Source organism: Phascolarctos cinereus, unplaced genomic scaffold (genome assembly GCF_003287225.1).
Source record: "Phascolarctos cinereus isolate Bilbo 61053 unplaced genomic scaffold, phaCin_HiC Scaffold_726;HRSCAF=1367, whole genome shotgun sequence".
NCBI classification, from domain to species: domain Eukaryota; kingdom Metazoa; phylum Chordata; class Mammalia; order Diprotodontia; family Phascolarctidae; genus Phascolarctos; species Phascolarctos cinereus.
Window position 1 is genome coordinate 403,685,047 of NW_027556098.1, and position 17,037 is coordinate 403,702,083.

Here is a 17,037-nt window from a genome sequence, read left to right on the forward strand (position 1 = left end):
CTCCTCCTTTCTCTCTTCTCTTCTTTTCTTCTTTTTCCTCTCTCTCTCTCTCACTTTTTCTCCTCTCCTCTCCTCTCCTCTTCCCCTTCCCTCCATCCCTTTCCCTATTGTTTCTATCTCCACCGTATTTCTCTTATACATTCTCTTTTTTTTCCACTCAAAACAGCCCCCATATCTCATCACAGGCCCCCCTAACCTCTCGTTATGTCTATTGCAATAACCTTCTTAATGATTGGTCTCCCAATGAAAACAACAAGGTTAAACGACTTGCCCAAGTTCAAGCAGTCAGTGTCAAAGTTGGGATTTGAACTCAGGACTTCTGACTCAAGAGTGAGTGCTCTTCCCACTGTACCACACTTCCTTGGATTCTATACGCCCCACCTCCCTAAGGACTCATGGTCTCTTGACACAGATGTAATGCTTGTCCCGTGTACAAAATTTCCTGGGTATAAGTCTAGACGTAGGTCCTTAGGACAGTCAAATGTTTACTGTATGTCAGCTATATGTGTGTCTGTACAGATGTCACCAAATAAATAGCATGTCACCATGGGTTGTGACCATGTATTGAGCCTATTTCAGTTTTCCTGGGCTCTAGGTGACACAGTGGCTAGTGAGCAAATCAGGAAATTCCTTATCTCTTTTTGAACTGGAAACCCCAGGGTGAATGTGCATGACTGCCACGGATCAAAGTCCCAGGCAGACATTGCTGGAATGTGCTTTGGCGATGAATGATGAAGGTCCTACTCTCCCTGCTTAGATCCTGGGGAAAAGGGATGAGCTCATCCAACCCAGTCCAATCCTACCAGAACCTATTAAGTGCCCACTATATTCCAGGCACCATATTAAGTCCTGGGGATACAAAGACATAAACAAACAGTCTCTGCCCTCTAAGCGCTACCATTATGTACACAGCTGAGTATGTGTACAAGATGTAGATAAAGAAAATACAAAGTAATTTGTTAAGGAAGAGCCTAACTGGGAAAGAAGGGGGAACAGGAAAGGTCTTACTTATGTAATAGGTGACACAAGCTGAACCCTGAAGAAACTAAGACTCGAGAGTCAGCGGGCACAATGGAGAAAGCTACGGCTCTGGCACCCAGGAGGATCTGGGTTCAAATCCCACTGCTGCCACTTACCACCTGTGTGACTTTGGGCCAAGTTCTTATGCTATCTGGGCCTCAGTTTCCTCATCTGTCAAATGAGGGGGTTGGTTTGATGGCCTCTAAAGATCCTTCCATCTCCAAATTGTAAGAGTCAGAGGTGAGGAGGGAGACCATTCCAGGCAGAGGAGACAGTCTTGCTCATTGCAAGAATGAGAACATCACTATGCTCATCTGAGCATGAAACCCCATCAGCTTGATGGTCTTTCTATTAGATACTCATTAAGGATTTTTATTGAAAATTCGCTTACATTCCCATCACATGAGGTTTGTGAGCCAGCTTCCTACCCTGATTAGCTCCAAGGCACCTCCCCCCATCCCCACCCCCATCTTGCTTCTTTGTGCTATGACCAACTGCATCCCTCATATAAGGAAAGTGACCAGGAAATCCCCTGCCCTTGGCCACTGGTGGTCACTTGCTGCTGTCTCTCTGCATAATTCACTTCCGATTTATCGTGGCTCAAGTGCTCCCAGAAGCTGATCAGGCAGAGCCTGGCAGCCTCTTTAATTGGAGAGCTTTCACTTCTAAGTCTAACGATAACGACTTTGGGGAAATTGAGCAAACATAGTAAGAGGGGACTGGAAGTTTTTCTGCCTGGGAAAGGCTCATTGACTTAAAATTGGCTTCTACTCTGAGGTCTATCGGCAGAGCAAAGTAAAGGCTATAGAGGGAGCTTTCATTCAAGCTTTGGTGGCTCTTTTTGAGATGGTACAGTATATGGAGCACTGGCCCAGGAGTCAGGAGGACCTGAGTTCAAATGTGACCACAGACACTTAACTAGCTGTGTGATCCTGGGCAAGTCACTTGACTCAGATTACCTCCAAAACAAAAACAAAACAAAACAAACAAACAAACAAACCCAGATTCCTGAGAGCAATCCATCAACAAACATTGATTCAATGAGTCAGCCACTGGGGAGAGATACTTAGGCACAAATGAAACAGCCTCTGTCCTCAAAGAACCTGCATTCTATTTGGGGGAGGGGAGGATAGAGTGTTTATACTCAGATAAAAGTATCTAGAAAATAATCAGAATAGAAGGGAGTAACATTGAACCCAGAGCCCCAGTGGGAGCCCTTATAAACCTCAAAAGAACAGGATCTTCCTGTTTAGCTCAGGGCCCCTGACTCTCTGGCTGGCTGCTTTTCACCACGGCCATGAGCAGCTGCCAAAGGCACCGGTGAAAGGAGGTCATACAACTGGTAAGGTCTTGGCTCTCCCCGTGGTGGGGCTCCAGTGGCTGGTTCATGGGCACAGAAACAGACTGAAAGCCCTCCCCTGGGAGAGTCAGCCTGGGAGTGCAAGCTGGGAGGGAAGTCGCTGAGAGGGTATGTACCAAATGTGTACATGTATGTTGATAGGTAGATTGGATGGATGGATGTATAAATATCATATGTAATATAAAACATAGATAGCGACTGGACCCATGCTCTCATACACGTACATATGTATGGATATGACAAACAGCACACTTGTACAATAAATACATATGTATGCAAGTGCATACATACAGGCATGGATGGATAGACAGGGACTGGTCCAGTGATTTTATTATGCACATATATATATATATATATATATATATGCATACTACATATGTGTGTGTGTGTGTGTGTGTGTATAATACATAACCTGTGTATGTGACAGGTAGCTAGGTGGCACAATACCGTATAGAGCACTAGGCCTGGAGTCAACAAGACTCATGGTTCAGGTGTAGCCTTACTGGCTGTGTGACCCTGGGTAAGTCACTTCACCCTATTAGCCTCAGTTTCCTTATCTGTAAAAATGAGCTGGAGAAGGAAATGACAAACCAGTTCAGCATCTTTGCCAAGAAAAACCCAAAATGGGGTCAGGAAGAGTCAGATGTGAGTGAAAAATGACTGAACAACACCACGGGACTATGAGGCAAGATTCAAACTCAGGTCTTCGCGGCTCCAGAGCTGATACTCTGTCCCTGGGAGGTATTCAGAGGCCCTCTGCTTTACACTTTATCCTCTTCCTAGCTCAAAAGAGCCTCCGGGATATTTGTTAGCGCTGGGGAGTGACATCTTGCACAGTCCCTTGCATGCCTTGTTCCCTTTAAGAGCATCATTAATTCTATTCTTTTGTTTCCAGCACCCTCCCAATTAACAGCTTCCCAGATTCTTCTCAGGGAGCAGCTCTCCCCTGGCCTAATTCATTCTTCTGTGACCACTGACACTGTCCTTGGCTCACGCTTTGCGCTGTTATTGTTCAGTTGTTTCAGCGATGCTTGACTCCTCATGTCCCCATTTGGGGTTTTCTTGGCAGAGATACTAGAATGGTTTGCCATTTCCTTCTTCTCATTTTACAGATGAGGAAACTGAGGCACACAGAGTAAAGTGACTTGCCCAGGGTCACACAGATAGTAAACATCTGAGGCCAGATTTGAACTCAGGAAGATGAGTCTTCCTTACTCTTGGCCTGGCGCTCTACACACTATGGCGACACCTAGTAGCCCACCCTTTATGCTGGTCAGTAATGAGGCTTCTCACTAGCACCGGCCAGCAGGGCATTCAGAAAGGCTGGGCCATGCCAACTTGGGACAGAGGTTCTTAATCTTTATTTGTGCGTGTGGGCCCCTCGGGCTGTCAGTTTGGAGAGGCCTGGGACCCCTTCTCAGAATAATGTTTTTAAATGCATAAAATAAAATACATAGGATTACAAAGGAAACTCCCCCCCCCCACGTATATGTACACACACACACACACACATACAGTAACCCGTCATATTGAAATAATTACCAAAATACAAATATTTTTTAAAGTTCATGGGCCTTTTGGTCTGTGGGCTCCAGGTGAAGAACCCTTCTCTGCAGTATTCAGAGCCCACATACTTGCCCTCTCCTCAAAGCCTTGAAAATCAGACCTTCCCCTGGCTCTAGGACCCAGATTTAGCTTCCTCCTTCCTGCTGAGAATCTGCCGACTTTACCTTCAGAGATAACACAGCCTCATAATGATAATAATAATAACCACTGGCATTTATATAACCCTTTAAGGTTTATAGATCAGTTTAAATCTCTTCTCTCTTCTCAGCCTTACTGCAACCCTGGAAGGCAGGAATAACAGCTATTATTAACTCCATTTACTAGGCAGAAAAGTGAGGCTCCCACATGGTTAATGACTTGCCCCTGGAGGTGGGGGAAGTGTGGGATTGGTTCCCAGGTCTTTCTTATTACCAAACCAGCATTCTACAGCCAGCTGCCTTTGAGTGGGGCAAGGACTGAGCAGACACAATGGGATGGGCTCCTTTGAAGACAAGACCCCCGGGCCATGCTGATTTAGGAGTCAGGAAGTCCTAGTTTCAACACTATCCTCCATAGTCACTACCTAGCTGTCTGACCTCAGGCAAGTCATTTAAAATTCACTTTCCTCATCTGTAGAATGGGGACTCCCAAGGAGGAATTTACCAGTAGATTTGGAGACTGGAAGACTAGGATTGAAATCTCACTTCTCATCCATCCTTTTTCATCTGTGTATGGGGACCATGCTATCTCTTAGGATTTATCTACCTCACAGGATTGTTGAGAGACTCATTTGAGACAATGAAGAGAGACAGCTTAACGCACATTAAGGTCCAATAAAAATGTCAATTACTGTGATCAGGAAGACCTTAACATATTAGAGGACCTGGGCTGAAATCTTGACTTTGCCACTTCATCCTTTGTGACCTTGGACAAGATCCCTTTGTCCTTCTGTGCCTCAGTTTCCTCTGTAAAATGAAGCAGTTGGATTAGATACCCCCACAAATGCTTATTGAATTGCTAAATATCGGTAGCAGCTCTTACAGCCCCAGAACTATGATCTATAAATTAGTTAAGTGGTCCAGTGGAGAGAGTGCTGGGCGGGAATAAGGAAGACCTGAGTTCAAATCCAGCCTGACATTTACCAGCTGTGTGACTCTGGATGAGTCATATAACCTTTGTTTGCCTTAGTTTCCTCATCTGTAAAATGGAGGTAATGATAACACCTATCACACTCTTCCTCCTCTGTTCCGAGTACCAACTTCCCTGGCTTCCTTTAAGTCCCAACTAAAATTCCACCTTCTACAGGAAGCCTTCCTTCTTCATTCTTGTGCTTTTCCTCTTTCAGTTATTTCTTATTTATCCTGTATACAGCTGAGCCTGAAGTCAGAAAGACTTATCTCCCTGAGTTCGAATCTGGCCTCAGACACTTACTAGCTCTGTGACTCTGGGCAAGTCATTTAACTCTGTTTGTCTCAGTTCCTAAAATGAGCTGGAGAAGGAAATGGGAAACCACTCCAGTATCTCTGCCAAGAAAATCCCAAATGGGCTCAGGAAGAGTCAGACATGACTGAAACAAATTAACAACTGTATATACTTGCTTGCAGGTTGCCTCCCCCATTAGATTGGAAGAACCCTGAGGGAAGGGACAGTTTTTTTGCTTCTTTTTGTATCCTAATGCTTAGCACAATCCTTAGCCACAGCCTGGCACATAGTAGGTGCTTAATAAATGTTAATAAATTGACTAAATTAAAGAAAGTGTTGTTGTAATAACATTTATAAATATATAAATTGTATGTTATATATCATTATATAATATATTTGTGTTATATAATAACATATTAGCATTATAAATAATATAATGCTAATATATAATATGTAATTATAAATTATATTTATATATGAATGGGATATCCCAGTGAAGACTCCTTAGTATAATTAAGGTTTGGGATAAGAGTGGGATGAGGGGTCCTGTGAAGACTTTTTAGAAGAATAAATAGAAATCGTATTGTGACTCAAGGCAGGCATAGCAGCCCAACAGGCCTAACTTTCAGTTTATTAGAAATCACCTGAGTTACGGGAATCCAACCCCAACTACCCCCCCTTCTATGCCATTGTTATATCAGTAGTTTAAGTTTGCCAAGCCTGAAACTCCTGAAGAAGCCCCCCTGTATCTTGTTGTACCTGTTGCTATATTTCAGTTATGGTGACCTGGCTATACAGGACAGTGTCTAGCTTGACTGCACATTTTTAATTGCTTCTTTGGTATTACGCCAGCAAACTAAGGGGCTAAATACAGACATGTATATTGTTCTCTTTCGTTTGTTTTCTGTTTCCGTAGATTGTGAGCCAAAACATTGGCCAGTTGGTGGGAAGGGGGATTTGCCTGTTAGGGCTATTTAATCTGGTTCTTAGCTCCTTTACTCTCTCTCCCTTCATCAGATCATCCCAGTGGAAGGACACCCTATTCTCCAGAATAGCAAATAAATTAACTTTCTGTTTCTCCTTGAAAAACCTCTAAGCATGTTTTTTAATTTGAGTGGCATCCCACACATATATCCATAGACATTAGCCCTTATTATGAATATTAGCTATCAGAAAGAGCCAAACCTCTGTCACTCCTCAGCTCTGCTCTTAAGTAGAACCTGCCTTGGGGGGACATACAGGGGCCGGAGTCAGCCCACAGCTTTCTGGAGTTGTAGGGCACAAAATTTCCATTAAGACTGGAATCGGCCATTTGAACATGACTGACGATGGAGCTGTTTTCTCTGAGGGTTAAGTTGAGAATCATTTCTTTTTCCTCACAGTATTCTCTTCCCTGGTGATATCAGTGATTTTATTTAAGTTATAAATAGGACCAAGGATAGAAAAAAGAAAGCCTCCAATATTTCATCTTTTTTTACTCTGGCCTTATAAAGTTAAGCCTGAGTCACAGAACAGGCAGAAGCAGGAAGGGGCAAGTTTTCATCCTGCTCAAACGTTCCTTCTTTTCTTGTTGTGTTCAAAAGCATCATATGCCAGGCCCTCCTCCCCAGGGGTGCGGGCGTCTCCTACAGGCACAGGGACTAGGGAAGCTGTCATTGAAGAATGCAGCTCCCTTCTAGGAGAAATCCTTTCTTACATGTGGGGGCCAGAGGTCAGCAGAGATTTTTTCCTCCTTTTTAACATTTAATCCAAGATACACAATAACCACAGTGAGAACCCTCAGGTTCCCTCCCTTACTAACCCCAGAGAACCTAGAAATGGAAAAACATCTTGTGGGTCCAAAAATCCATATCTCCCACAGGGTGCTCAGTCACCCGAAAGTCAAGAGGTCAGACCCCAAGTTAGAAATAGCTGGGACTGGCAAAGCCATCTATTTGACTGGAATAAGTTATTTCCCTTTTCTGAGCCTCAGTTTCCTTCTCTGTAAAATGAGAGGTGGGGATCTGATGTTCTCTGTGGTCCCTTCTAGGATTCCAGGAACATTTTCTGCTGCTGTGACCCTGATCTGATCATCCTGGGTTAGCTTAGCCTTTGGAGTTCTTTCTTCAGGACCAGTACAAGGGTAAACTGAGGAATCCAGAACTGGAAAGATGTTCCTCTACCTGGTCAGTAGTGAGGTGAAGCCAGAGGTTTCAAAGGTTTTTTTTTTCCTTCAGGGATTTTTCCCCCTTCCGCTGAAAAAACAAAAAAGTCAAAGTACAAACCAGACCAGAGGTCTAGTGTCTCTTTCATAGCAGTGAGGTGAAATTGGGGCTGGAATGTCCGACAGCTGCACCCACAAGCTCCAGAAGGGGTGTGTGTGTGTGTGTGTGTGTGTGTGTGTGTGTGTGTGTGTTGTGTGTGTGTGTGTGTATGTGTGTGTGTGTGTGTATGTGTGTATTGTGTATGGGTGTGTATGTGTATGAGTGTATACATTGTATATGGGTGTGTACATGTGTGTGGTGTGTGTAGCTGCTTTTACATGGTGTATGCCACCCAGTAGATAACATTGACAGCAGCAAAGGCTGCTGGGAACACCGCTCTGGCATAGACATCTATGGTGTCAGCATCGATGGGCTTGAAAAATGACCTCAAGCCTCCCTTTTTTCCAGCTGTGGATCCCTCCTGCTTCTTCATCTCCCCTGTTTCCACTTCCACGGAGCGATAGGAGCCCATGAGGTTGCCTGGGATTCTGTGTTGGCGATGGGAAATGGCCAGCTCCTGATTGATACCCGCAGCAGAGAGGGAAAACAGCACGATGGCATTCTTCACATTGATCTGCAAGGGATCGGAGGGTCACAGACTGAGAGCTGGGAGGGACGTTTGATGCTGTAGAGTCTAACCCCCTCAGTTTGTTTTTTAGCTAAACTTTATTTTCACAAGCCCCTCATTTTACTGAGGGGGAAACGGAGGCACAGTTAAGTGACTTTTCTTGGGTCCTTTTCAGGCAGGATTTGAACCCAGGTCTTTTTGACTTAAAGTCAGGAAGTCCTAATCATTATACTATACTGCCTCTCCCTAGAGAATGTCAGCTAGTGCTTGGGGAGGATGATGGCCTCACAGGATCTGTCTGCTGGTGGAACACACACACTGCACCCACTACCCTGTCCCCACCCTCTTTGCCCTTGTCCCAGAAAGAGCAGGCTTAGCCTTGAGTTCTGAAGGACAGGAACTGGTTCCTCCTAAGCATTCAATCAGACAGTCTATTACGTACATAAGTGCCTACTATGCGCCAGGCCTGATGCTAAGCCCTAGAATAAAGAAAGCCCCAATTTCCTAACCAAAAAAAAAAGTGCTAAACCTAGAATAAAGAAAGCACTGAGAATAAAGCTGGATTTGGAAGGACAGAAGGTGAACACAGGGTCCTCAGCATCTTTAAGAGTCAGAGAATCCCCAAGTGAAAAGGGATTTCAGGGGCTATCAAGTCCAATCTAGTTCTAAACTAAACTCAACAACATTCCTGACAAGGGGTCCACCAGCCTCAGCTCCCCTCCAGTGAGGGGAGACCCACTGCTACTCACTGCCTGTGTGACCTAGTCAAGTCAAGAAGCATTTATCAAGTACCTATTATGTGCCAGTCACTGCATTAAATAATAGGGATGTAAATACAAGCTGGGGGGGAGTGCCTACTATGTGTCAGTCACTGTGCTAAAAATGATGGGGATGTAAATACAAGCTGGGGGGGGGGAGTGCCTACTATGCCAGTCACTGTGCTAAGTGATGGGGATGTAAATACAAGCTGGGGGGGGGGAAGTGCCTATTATGCCAGTCACTGTGCTAAATGATGGGGATGTATATACAAGCTGGGGGGAAAGCACCTACTATTGGCCAGTCACTGTGCTAAATGATGGGGATGTGAATGCAAGCTGGGGGGAAAGCACCTACTATTGGCCAGTCACTGTGCTAAATGATGGGGATGTGAATGCAAGCTGGGGGGAAAGCACCTACTATTGGCCAGTCACTGTGCTAAATGATGGGGATGTGAATGCAAGCTGGGGGGAAAACACCTACTATGTGCCGGTCACTGTGCTAAAAATGATGGGGATGTAAATACAAGCTGGGGGAGGGGAGAGACAGTCTCCATCCTTAAGGAGCTTATATTCCACTGGGAGAAGACAATATATAAAAGGGTGCTGAAATGTACTCATCTGTAAAATGGATATGGTTTAGCAGAAACACAAGTACTGAATTCGGATCCATGGGACCTGAGTTCAAATCCTACATCTGCCACTTACTAGCTGTGTGGCCTTGAGCAAGTTTCTGAGACTCAGTTTTCCAATCCTTAAAACCACGGTTTTAACATTCTCATTTCTCTCACTAAGGGAGAAAAGAAGGGACACGCATTTATTAAGCACTTATTATATGCCTGGCACTATGTTAAGTACTTTACAAAGACTGTATCATGAACTTGTCTCCTGACTGGTATTTCTGAAGAGTTTCTCTTGCTTTCTGTTTCATGGTTTCTCAGAGAGACAATGGTTAACCATTGGGAAAATACAAATAAAATAAAAGGAGGGCAAAGAATGTAGAATCTATGACCTGTGGATACTATGACTCCATGGACTCCCAGCTTCAGACTTGTGGTCTTATGCTCCTACAACCTCTAATTCCCCTTTTAGACTTCACAGAACCTGGCCTTCTCCTACCTCCCCAGTCTCTTTATGTCTTACTGCCCTCCATGTACTCTGTGATTCAGAGACACTGGCCTCTGGAGGCATTTTCTCTGGCTGTCCCCAAAGCCTGGAATACTCTCACTCATCTCTGCCTCTGCACTTACCTGCCTTCCTTCAAGACCCAACTAACGTCCCACCTACTATAAGAAGCCTTTCCTTTTTGTCCTGACTCTTAGTGCCTTCTGTCTGTTCATTCTTTCTAATATCTCCTATCTACAGCTTATTTGTATATAGCTCTATGCATGTTGCCTTCCCCATTAGACTGTGAGCTCCCTGAGGGCAGGGACTATCTTTTGCCTTTCTTTATATCCCCAGAGCTTGACACTATATCTGGCATGTAGCAGGTGCTTAATAAATGCTTATTTACTATTTCTTGCCTTTCTTTGTATCCCTAGCACTTAGCATAGCATCTGGCAAATAGTAGGTGTTTAATAAATGCTTTTCAGCTATTGTTTGACTGAGGGAAAATTTTTTCTGACATCAAGTATAAATCTATTTCTCTCTTCATTTCCACCCATCACTCTTGGCCTTACCCTCTGGGAGCAAAGCAAGCTGCACCCATGACATCCCTTCAAATAACTTGAAGTCAGTTGTCATGTTTCCCACTTCCACCCTCCTGAGTCTTTTGCAGGTGAAACACCCCCAGTTCCTTAAAATCAAGAATCGGCAAAAGGAAGGAAAGGATTCAGCCTCAGCAAAGCTAGAGATAACCCCACAGAACCAGGCTTGTTTATTTATTTTTGGTTTGGGCTGTAACTTCAATTCTGCACCAGGCTCTCACTGAGCCAACTTCTTTTATCAATGCAGATAATAGGCACCTGCTCTACCACTTAGATCAGTGTCTGGGGCACTGAGAGGGTAACTTACCACCACCTGGATGCTCTAGACCCCTCCTCTTTTTCCCAGCATGCCTCATGGTTCACCTAAGAAACCTCCATCTTGAAGTCCTCCTCCTCTGATTAGTATCCCCCTCCCCAGGACCATGATTTCAGGAAGGACACCATCATGCTTCACCTCATTTTTGATTGGACTTTTTCCCATTAGCTGCACTGTCCTTGTTTTGGTTGCCTTCCTCTTATTCCATCCTGCATCCCCCAAACCCCTTCATGTGCTGTCTTCCCCTATTAGAATGTAAGCTCCTTGAGGGGAGGCACTGTCTTGCTTGCTTGTATTTGTATCCTCAGTACTTAGGCCAGTGCTTGGAACATAGTAAGTACTCATTAACTCTCTCTCTCTCTCACTCTCTCTCTCTCTCTGTGTATATATATATATATATATATATATATATGTATATATATATATATAATGTATATATATATGTATGTATGTATATGTGTGTGTGTAGATATATATATAGATATAGATATACATATATTTTTCATCTCTATTTCCATATCATCTCTATATATTTATCTTTCTCCTTGACTTGTACAGAGTTAAACAATGCGTGTGTCAGAGACAGGGCTTGAACCCATGTCTTTCTGACTCAAAGGCCTCCACACTACCTCCCTATTACCTTGTCCAGTTTGATTCAGTAAGCATTTAGGAGGTACCTATTATGGGAAGGGTCCCAGTGACAAGCCCTGCTATGAGCAATAAAAAGGAGAAGCTCTGTCTCTGCCCACCAGCAGCTTGTATCACAAGCATCCTGGATGCCCATTCTCCTCCCATGTTGGCACGGGGACAACCAGCTCCCAGCCACTTATGCTGAGAATTGGCAGGAGGCTGAGAGTCAGGCTGCACTCAGTGGGAGGGAAGGTACAGAGCAGCATCTCTGACAGTTCCCTAGGAGGGAAGAAGCCTGTCCCTGACCCTGGATGCCAAGCAAAGGGAACCGCCTGCTGGGAGGGCCTCTGAATCCCACTCCCTGGGATGCTCACCTCGCTGCTCTGCTTGGTGACCTTCAGCTTGGCCTTTTGCTTCTTCATATAATCTGCATTGAAGTGGGCAAAGGCATACTCCACCAGTGCAGCAAACACAAACACGTAGCAGATCCAGAAATACACATCCAGAGCTTTGATGGCTGACGCCCGAGGGAGGGAAGAGCGGGCGCTGACCATCAGTGTGGTCATGGTCAACACTGTGGTGATACCTGGGAGAGGGCAGTCAACAGAGCCCGTCAGGCAACCAGGCAAATCCAACAGGCCTTTATTGAGAGCCTACTGTGTGTGAGGCACTGTGGTAGTCATTGGGAAACACAAAAACAAAAAATAAAAATAGTCCCTGTCCTTAAGGAAGGAAAGGAGAAAAGAAAGAAGGAAGGAAGCATTTATTAAACACCATTGGGTGCCAAGTACTCTGCTAAGTACTTAACAAATAGTGTTTTATTTGATCCTCATAACCCTATGAGCAAGGTGCTATTATCACCCCCATTTTACAGTTGGGTAAACCAAAGTAGACTGATGTTAAATTACTTGACCAGGGTCACTCAGCTAGTAAATGTCTGAGGCTAGATTTGAACTCAGGTCTTCCTGACTCCAAACCCAAAGATTTATTCACTATTTCACTTGAGTTGGCAGTGTGCCACAGAAGGCAGAGCCCTAGACTTGGAGTCTGGAAGACCTGGATTTGAAACTATGGAAGGTCAGATATTTCCTAGCTCTATAACCCTGGCTAAGTCACTTGACACTCTGAGCTTCAATTCCTTTATTTGTAAAATGGTAACAATAATAGCACTCACAGGTGAAGATCAAATGAAGTACTGTAGGTGAAGAGTTTTTCAAATTTTAAAGGGCTGTATAAATTTGATTCATAATAATCATTGCTTCATTTATAATGAATAACAACTACTAAGAAAAACAAGCCGCTTCATCTCTCAGTACTTTGGACAGCTCTCAGAGATTACAACTTGAAGAGAAGGTACCAACCTGCATCAGCAAAGGGAACATCCTCACCCATAAGTTCCTTGTGCCAATGAAATCATGGGTCAAGTTCTGGTCCCCAACCCTCTTGTTTTGTTTGTTATTGTTATTGTTAATATTGCATCCTATTGGGAGAAGGCAGTGCCACAGGGAAATAGTATAGGCAGGGAAATATATGGTCATTAGAGGAATGTGGAAAGAGTACTAACAGCTAATGGGATCAAGAAAGGTTTTCCAAGGAGGACCTTGAAGGGATCTGGGAATTCTGTGTGTGTGTGTGTGTGTGTGTGTGTGTGTGTGTGTGTGTGTTTTGCTAAGCAATGGGATTAAGTGACTTGCCCAGGATCACACAGCTAGTGTCAAGTGTCTGAGGTCAAATTTGAACTCAGGTCCTCCTGACTCCAGGGCCAGTGCTGTAGCCACTGCGCCACCTAGCTGCCCCTTTTTGTTAGGATCTGGGAATTCTAAGAAGCAAATGTGAAGAGGAAGTATAATCCAGGCATAGGAGATAGCCTGAGCAGAGAACAGAGGTGAAATGAAGTTTAGGGAATGGCAAGCTGAGGAGACTGTATATTCTCTTAGAGGCAATATGGAGTCAGTGAGGTTCTTGAGCAGAAGAACAATATTGTAAGACTTCATAATAATAACTAGAATCTATGTAGCTCTTCAAGGTTTACAAATTACTTCATTAATAATAATAACTCACATTTATTTAGCACTTTGGGGGCTACAAAATGTTTCACACTTCAGATCAAATTTGGTCCTCACAACAACCATCACCATCCCTACTTTACAGATAAAACTGAGGCAGACAAAGGTTAAATGACTTGTCCATGGTCACACAGCCAGTAAGTGTCTGAGGTAGGATTTGACGTTTAGCTCATGCATTCCAGAAGGCTCCACTTCCTAATAAATATGGTTCTCTTCTCGTGACTCCCCCGAAGTCACCACTTGTTGATGCCATATTCTGAGGTCAGAGTCCCTTCCCTCCTCATTGTCCCTCTCGCTCCCAGGGTACTCAGATGTTTGCTGAGTGACTTCTGGGTTGACTTGCACATTTTTCCATAGTGAAGAGGGAGCAGCCCCAACCTTTCCCAGCCACCCTTGGAAATTCAATCTTGTAAATTGCCATTATGAGAACCATGGCATTTATCCTTTCTTTCCTTCCTCCATAGAGGCAGCATGGTATGATAGATAGAGCATTGGACTTGGAGTCAGGAAGTCCTGGGTTCAAATCCCTCCTCAGATACTTACCAGCTGTGTGACCCTGGGCAAGTCACCACCTTTGTCTGCCTCTGTTTCCTCATCAACAAGGGACTGAAGGTCCCTTCCAGCTCAAGATCTGTGATCCTTTATCTCCTCCCTCTATCATGCCCTTATACTCCCGGCCCTCTCCCTGAGCTCACACCCTCTTTACCTAGTGACACTCTAGCAGGTACAGCAGACTGACTAATCCAGAAGGAGACCCAGGACATGGCAACCAGAAGGATGGAAGGCATATAGGACTGGATGATGTAGACACCTCGGTTCCTCCGCAGATTGAAGTGTAGACTGAGTCTGGGAAACTGTCCTGCTGTAAGACACACACATAAACCCCCATTGCTTTATGGCTCTTGGTCTACATCTGGGTATCTAAATGCAAAACAAAAAATGGTAGGTTCTGCTCATCTCTGCCCCATAGCCCGTTCACAGGAGGAGGGCTCTCCAGCAGGACCCTTGCTAAGCATCTGGCACCTGGAAGGGGCTCCTGAGAGCCACAGAAAGGAACAAGACCCTCTATCCTCTTCACCCCCCAAACCTCAGCCCATTCTTGGTCACAGACAGTGCCTCTTTCAAACAGTACAGCCCTAGCAGAGAAAGCATCACAACTCTGAGCCCTATGCCACATCCCCAACCCCAGCCTAGGAAAGACTCAGTGCTCTCAAAAGACTCAGGAAACAGCAACTCTGATGTTCTAGAAAATAGTGAGATACAATGGAAAGAGTCAGGAGATAAGAGGTGAATGCTCAAGACCTAGGTTTAAATCCTGCCTATGAAACTTAAGTGCCTGTGTGACTTTGGACAAGTCATTTCCACTCTCTTGGTCTTAGCTTCCTCCTCTTAAAATGAGAGCTTGGGTGACTGATCTCTAAGGTCCCTTCCCCCTCCAAATTTTTACTCCTGGGACTTCTAGAGAGCCTTCCTACTTTGGATCTATAATCTGTAGATTCCCACCTTTCTACAGGCATTCTCTACCCACATTGGTGGCTTCCTTGGCCCTGACAGCTCAGTTGTCAGAGACTGAGCAATCAGAGCCATTCCTAGAATCAGAGAATCCCATCATTGGATGGGGCCTCAGTGGCTATCTGGGTCCAGCCACACCTGACCAAGACCATCCCTAGTAAGTGAGATCCTTCTGTCCTTTATTTGGAGACCTCCAGAAGGGAGGAAACACAATCCTTGGTGGACTGTTCCCAATAATAAAAATAATGATAGCTAGCATTTATATGACCCTAACCCTAAATTTGTATAGAGGTTTGCAAAGAAATTTAAAAATATTAATTCATTTTATCCTCATAACAACCTTGGGAAGTAAGGGCTATTATTATCCCCATTTTGCAGATGATGAAACTGAGGCAGACAGCGGTCAAGAGACCTGCCCAGGATCAAATGGCTAAGGAGTGTGTAAGGTCATATTAGAACTCATATTAAAACTCAGGTCTTCCTGACTCTGGGTCCAGGGCTTTCTATACACCATGCCACTTAGCTGGCCCTAATGCAATTTTTGGCTAGCATTATTTGTTAGAAAGTTTCTCCAAATCCATTTCTCTATAACTCCTACCCATTCCTCTTAGTTCTGTCCTCTGGGACCAAGCAAAACAAATCTCTCTCTTTTTCCACATGACCAACCTCCATGTACTGGGAGATGGCTATCATGTTCCTCCCTAAATCTCCTCCTCTCCAGGCTAAATTTTTTTTTTAGGCAATTGGGGTTAAATGACTTGCCCAGGGTCACACAGCTAGTAAGTCTCAAGTGTTTGGTCTGAGGCCGGATTTGAACTGAGGTCCTCCTGACTTCAGGGCTGGTGCTCTAGCCACCTAGCTGCCCCTCCAGGCTAAATTTCCCCAGCTCCTGAACTGATCCTCTTACTGCATCACCCCAAGAAATGGTGGGTAGAACATTGGCCTTGGAGTCAAGATCTGAGTTCAAAGGTCTTTTTTTTTTAGGCAATTGGGGTTAAGTGACTTGCCCAGGGTCACACAGCTAGTAAGTGTCAAGTGTTTGGTCTGAGGTTGGATTTGAACTCAGGTCCTCCAGACTTCAGGGCCAGTGCTCTATCCACTGTGCCACCTAGCTGCCCCTAAAATCTCTCCTCTGATATTTTGATTCACTTCATCTTTCAAAGCCTCAGTTTCCTCATCTGTCAAATGATAGGTGGGACTAGATGGCCTCTCTGAGATTGCTTTCAGTTCCAGATCTAGGATCCTATGATCCTTTCACCAACCTGGTCACCCACCTCTAGACACTCTCCAGATTATCAATGTCCTTTCTAAAATGGGGTGTCCATAACTGAACACAACACTGCAGAGTGGGGTCCACCCAGGGCAGAGTGATTGGACCCACTTGCCTTGGGAAGATCCATCTGTACTTTTAGTTCCAACCCAGGGTGGTCTTTGGTTGAAGCAAAAAAAGAAGATGTAAGAGAAGTAACTAATTTTCACCCTTCTGGAGACTGGCTATGTTATTATCAACTCCTATGACCTTAGGTTATTTTTTTTTTATAAATAAAGTTGGCTCTGTCCAATGCTTTCTGAACCAGGGAAGACTTGTTACCAGATTTGAAGTTCATTAGCTCAGTGGTGAACTGGTAGTTGGTGATGGTGAACTGTGCCAGCTGTAGCTTGTCTAAGCCATGAATTTGCTCTTGGTTTTCTGACCAGTAGTACACGATATCCTCTGAAGAGTAACCATCTGCAAAGGAAATTCGACCAATAGAAGAGTGAAGGCTAGGCTCTGAAGGCAGCTCCCCAGCTGCTCCTATGCTCTTCTCCCCAGGACCCAATGAAGATGGTGTTCCGCCTGTGTGTTTGAGATCATGAATGCTTCACAGGGTGGGAAAAAGTAAGGTGCAGGGAA

General features: G+C 44.6%; 1 protein-coding gene across 3 annotated transcripts in view; it reads right to left on the reverse strand.

Moving 5' to 3' along the window:
* Positions 1-5,930: 5,930 nt before the first annotated feature.
* The window catches only part of GABRD (gamma-aminobutyric acid type A receptor subunit delta), a 39,335-nt gene continuing 28,228 nt past the window's right edge, over positions 5,931-17,037 (reverse strand). For all 3 annotated transcript variants that reach the window (XM_020975917.2, XM_020975913.2, XM_078145759.1), the window contains 4 exons: positions 16,735-16,872; positions 14,338-14,493; positions 11,940-12,151; positions 5,931-8,164 (listed from right to left, as the gene is read on the reverse strand). In XM_020975917.2, coding sequence (XP_020831576.1) covers positions 7,865-8,164; positions 11,940-12,151; positions 14,338-14,493; positions 16,735-16,872 — 806 coding nt within the window. In that variant the 3' untranslated portion in view covers positions 5,931-7,864. The remainder of the gene's footprint in view (positions 8,165-11,939; positions 12,152-14,337; positions 14,494-16,734; positions 16,873-17,037) is intronic.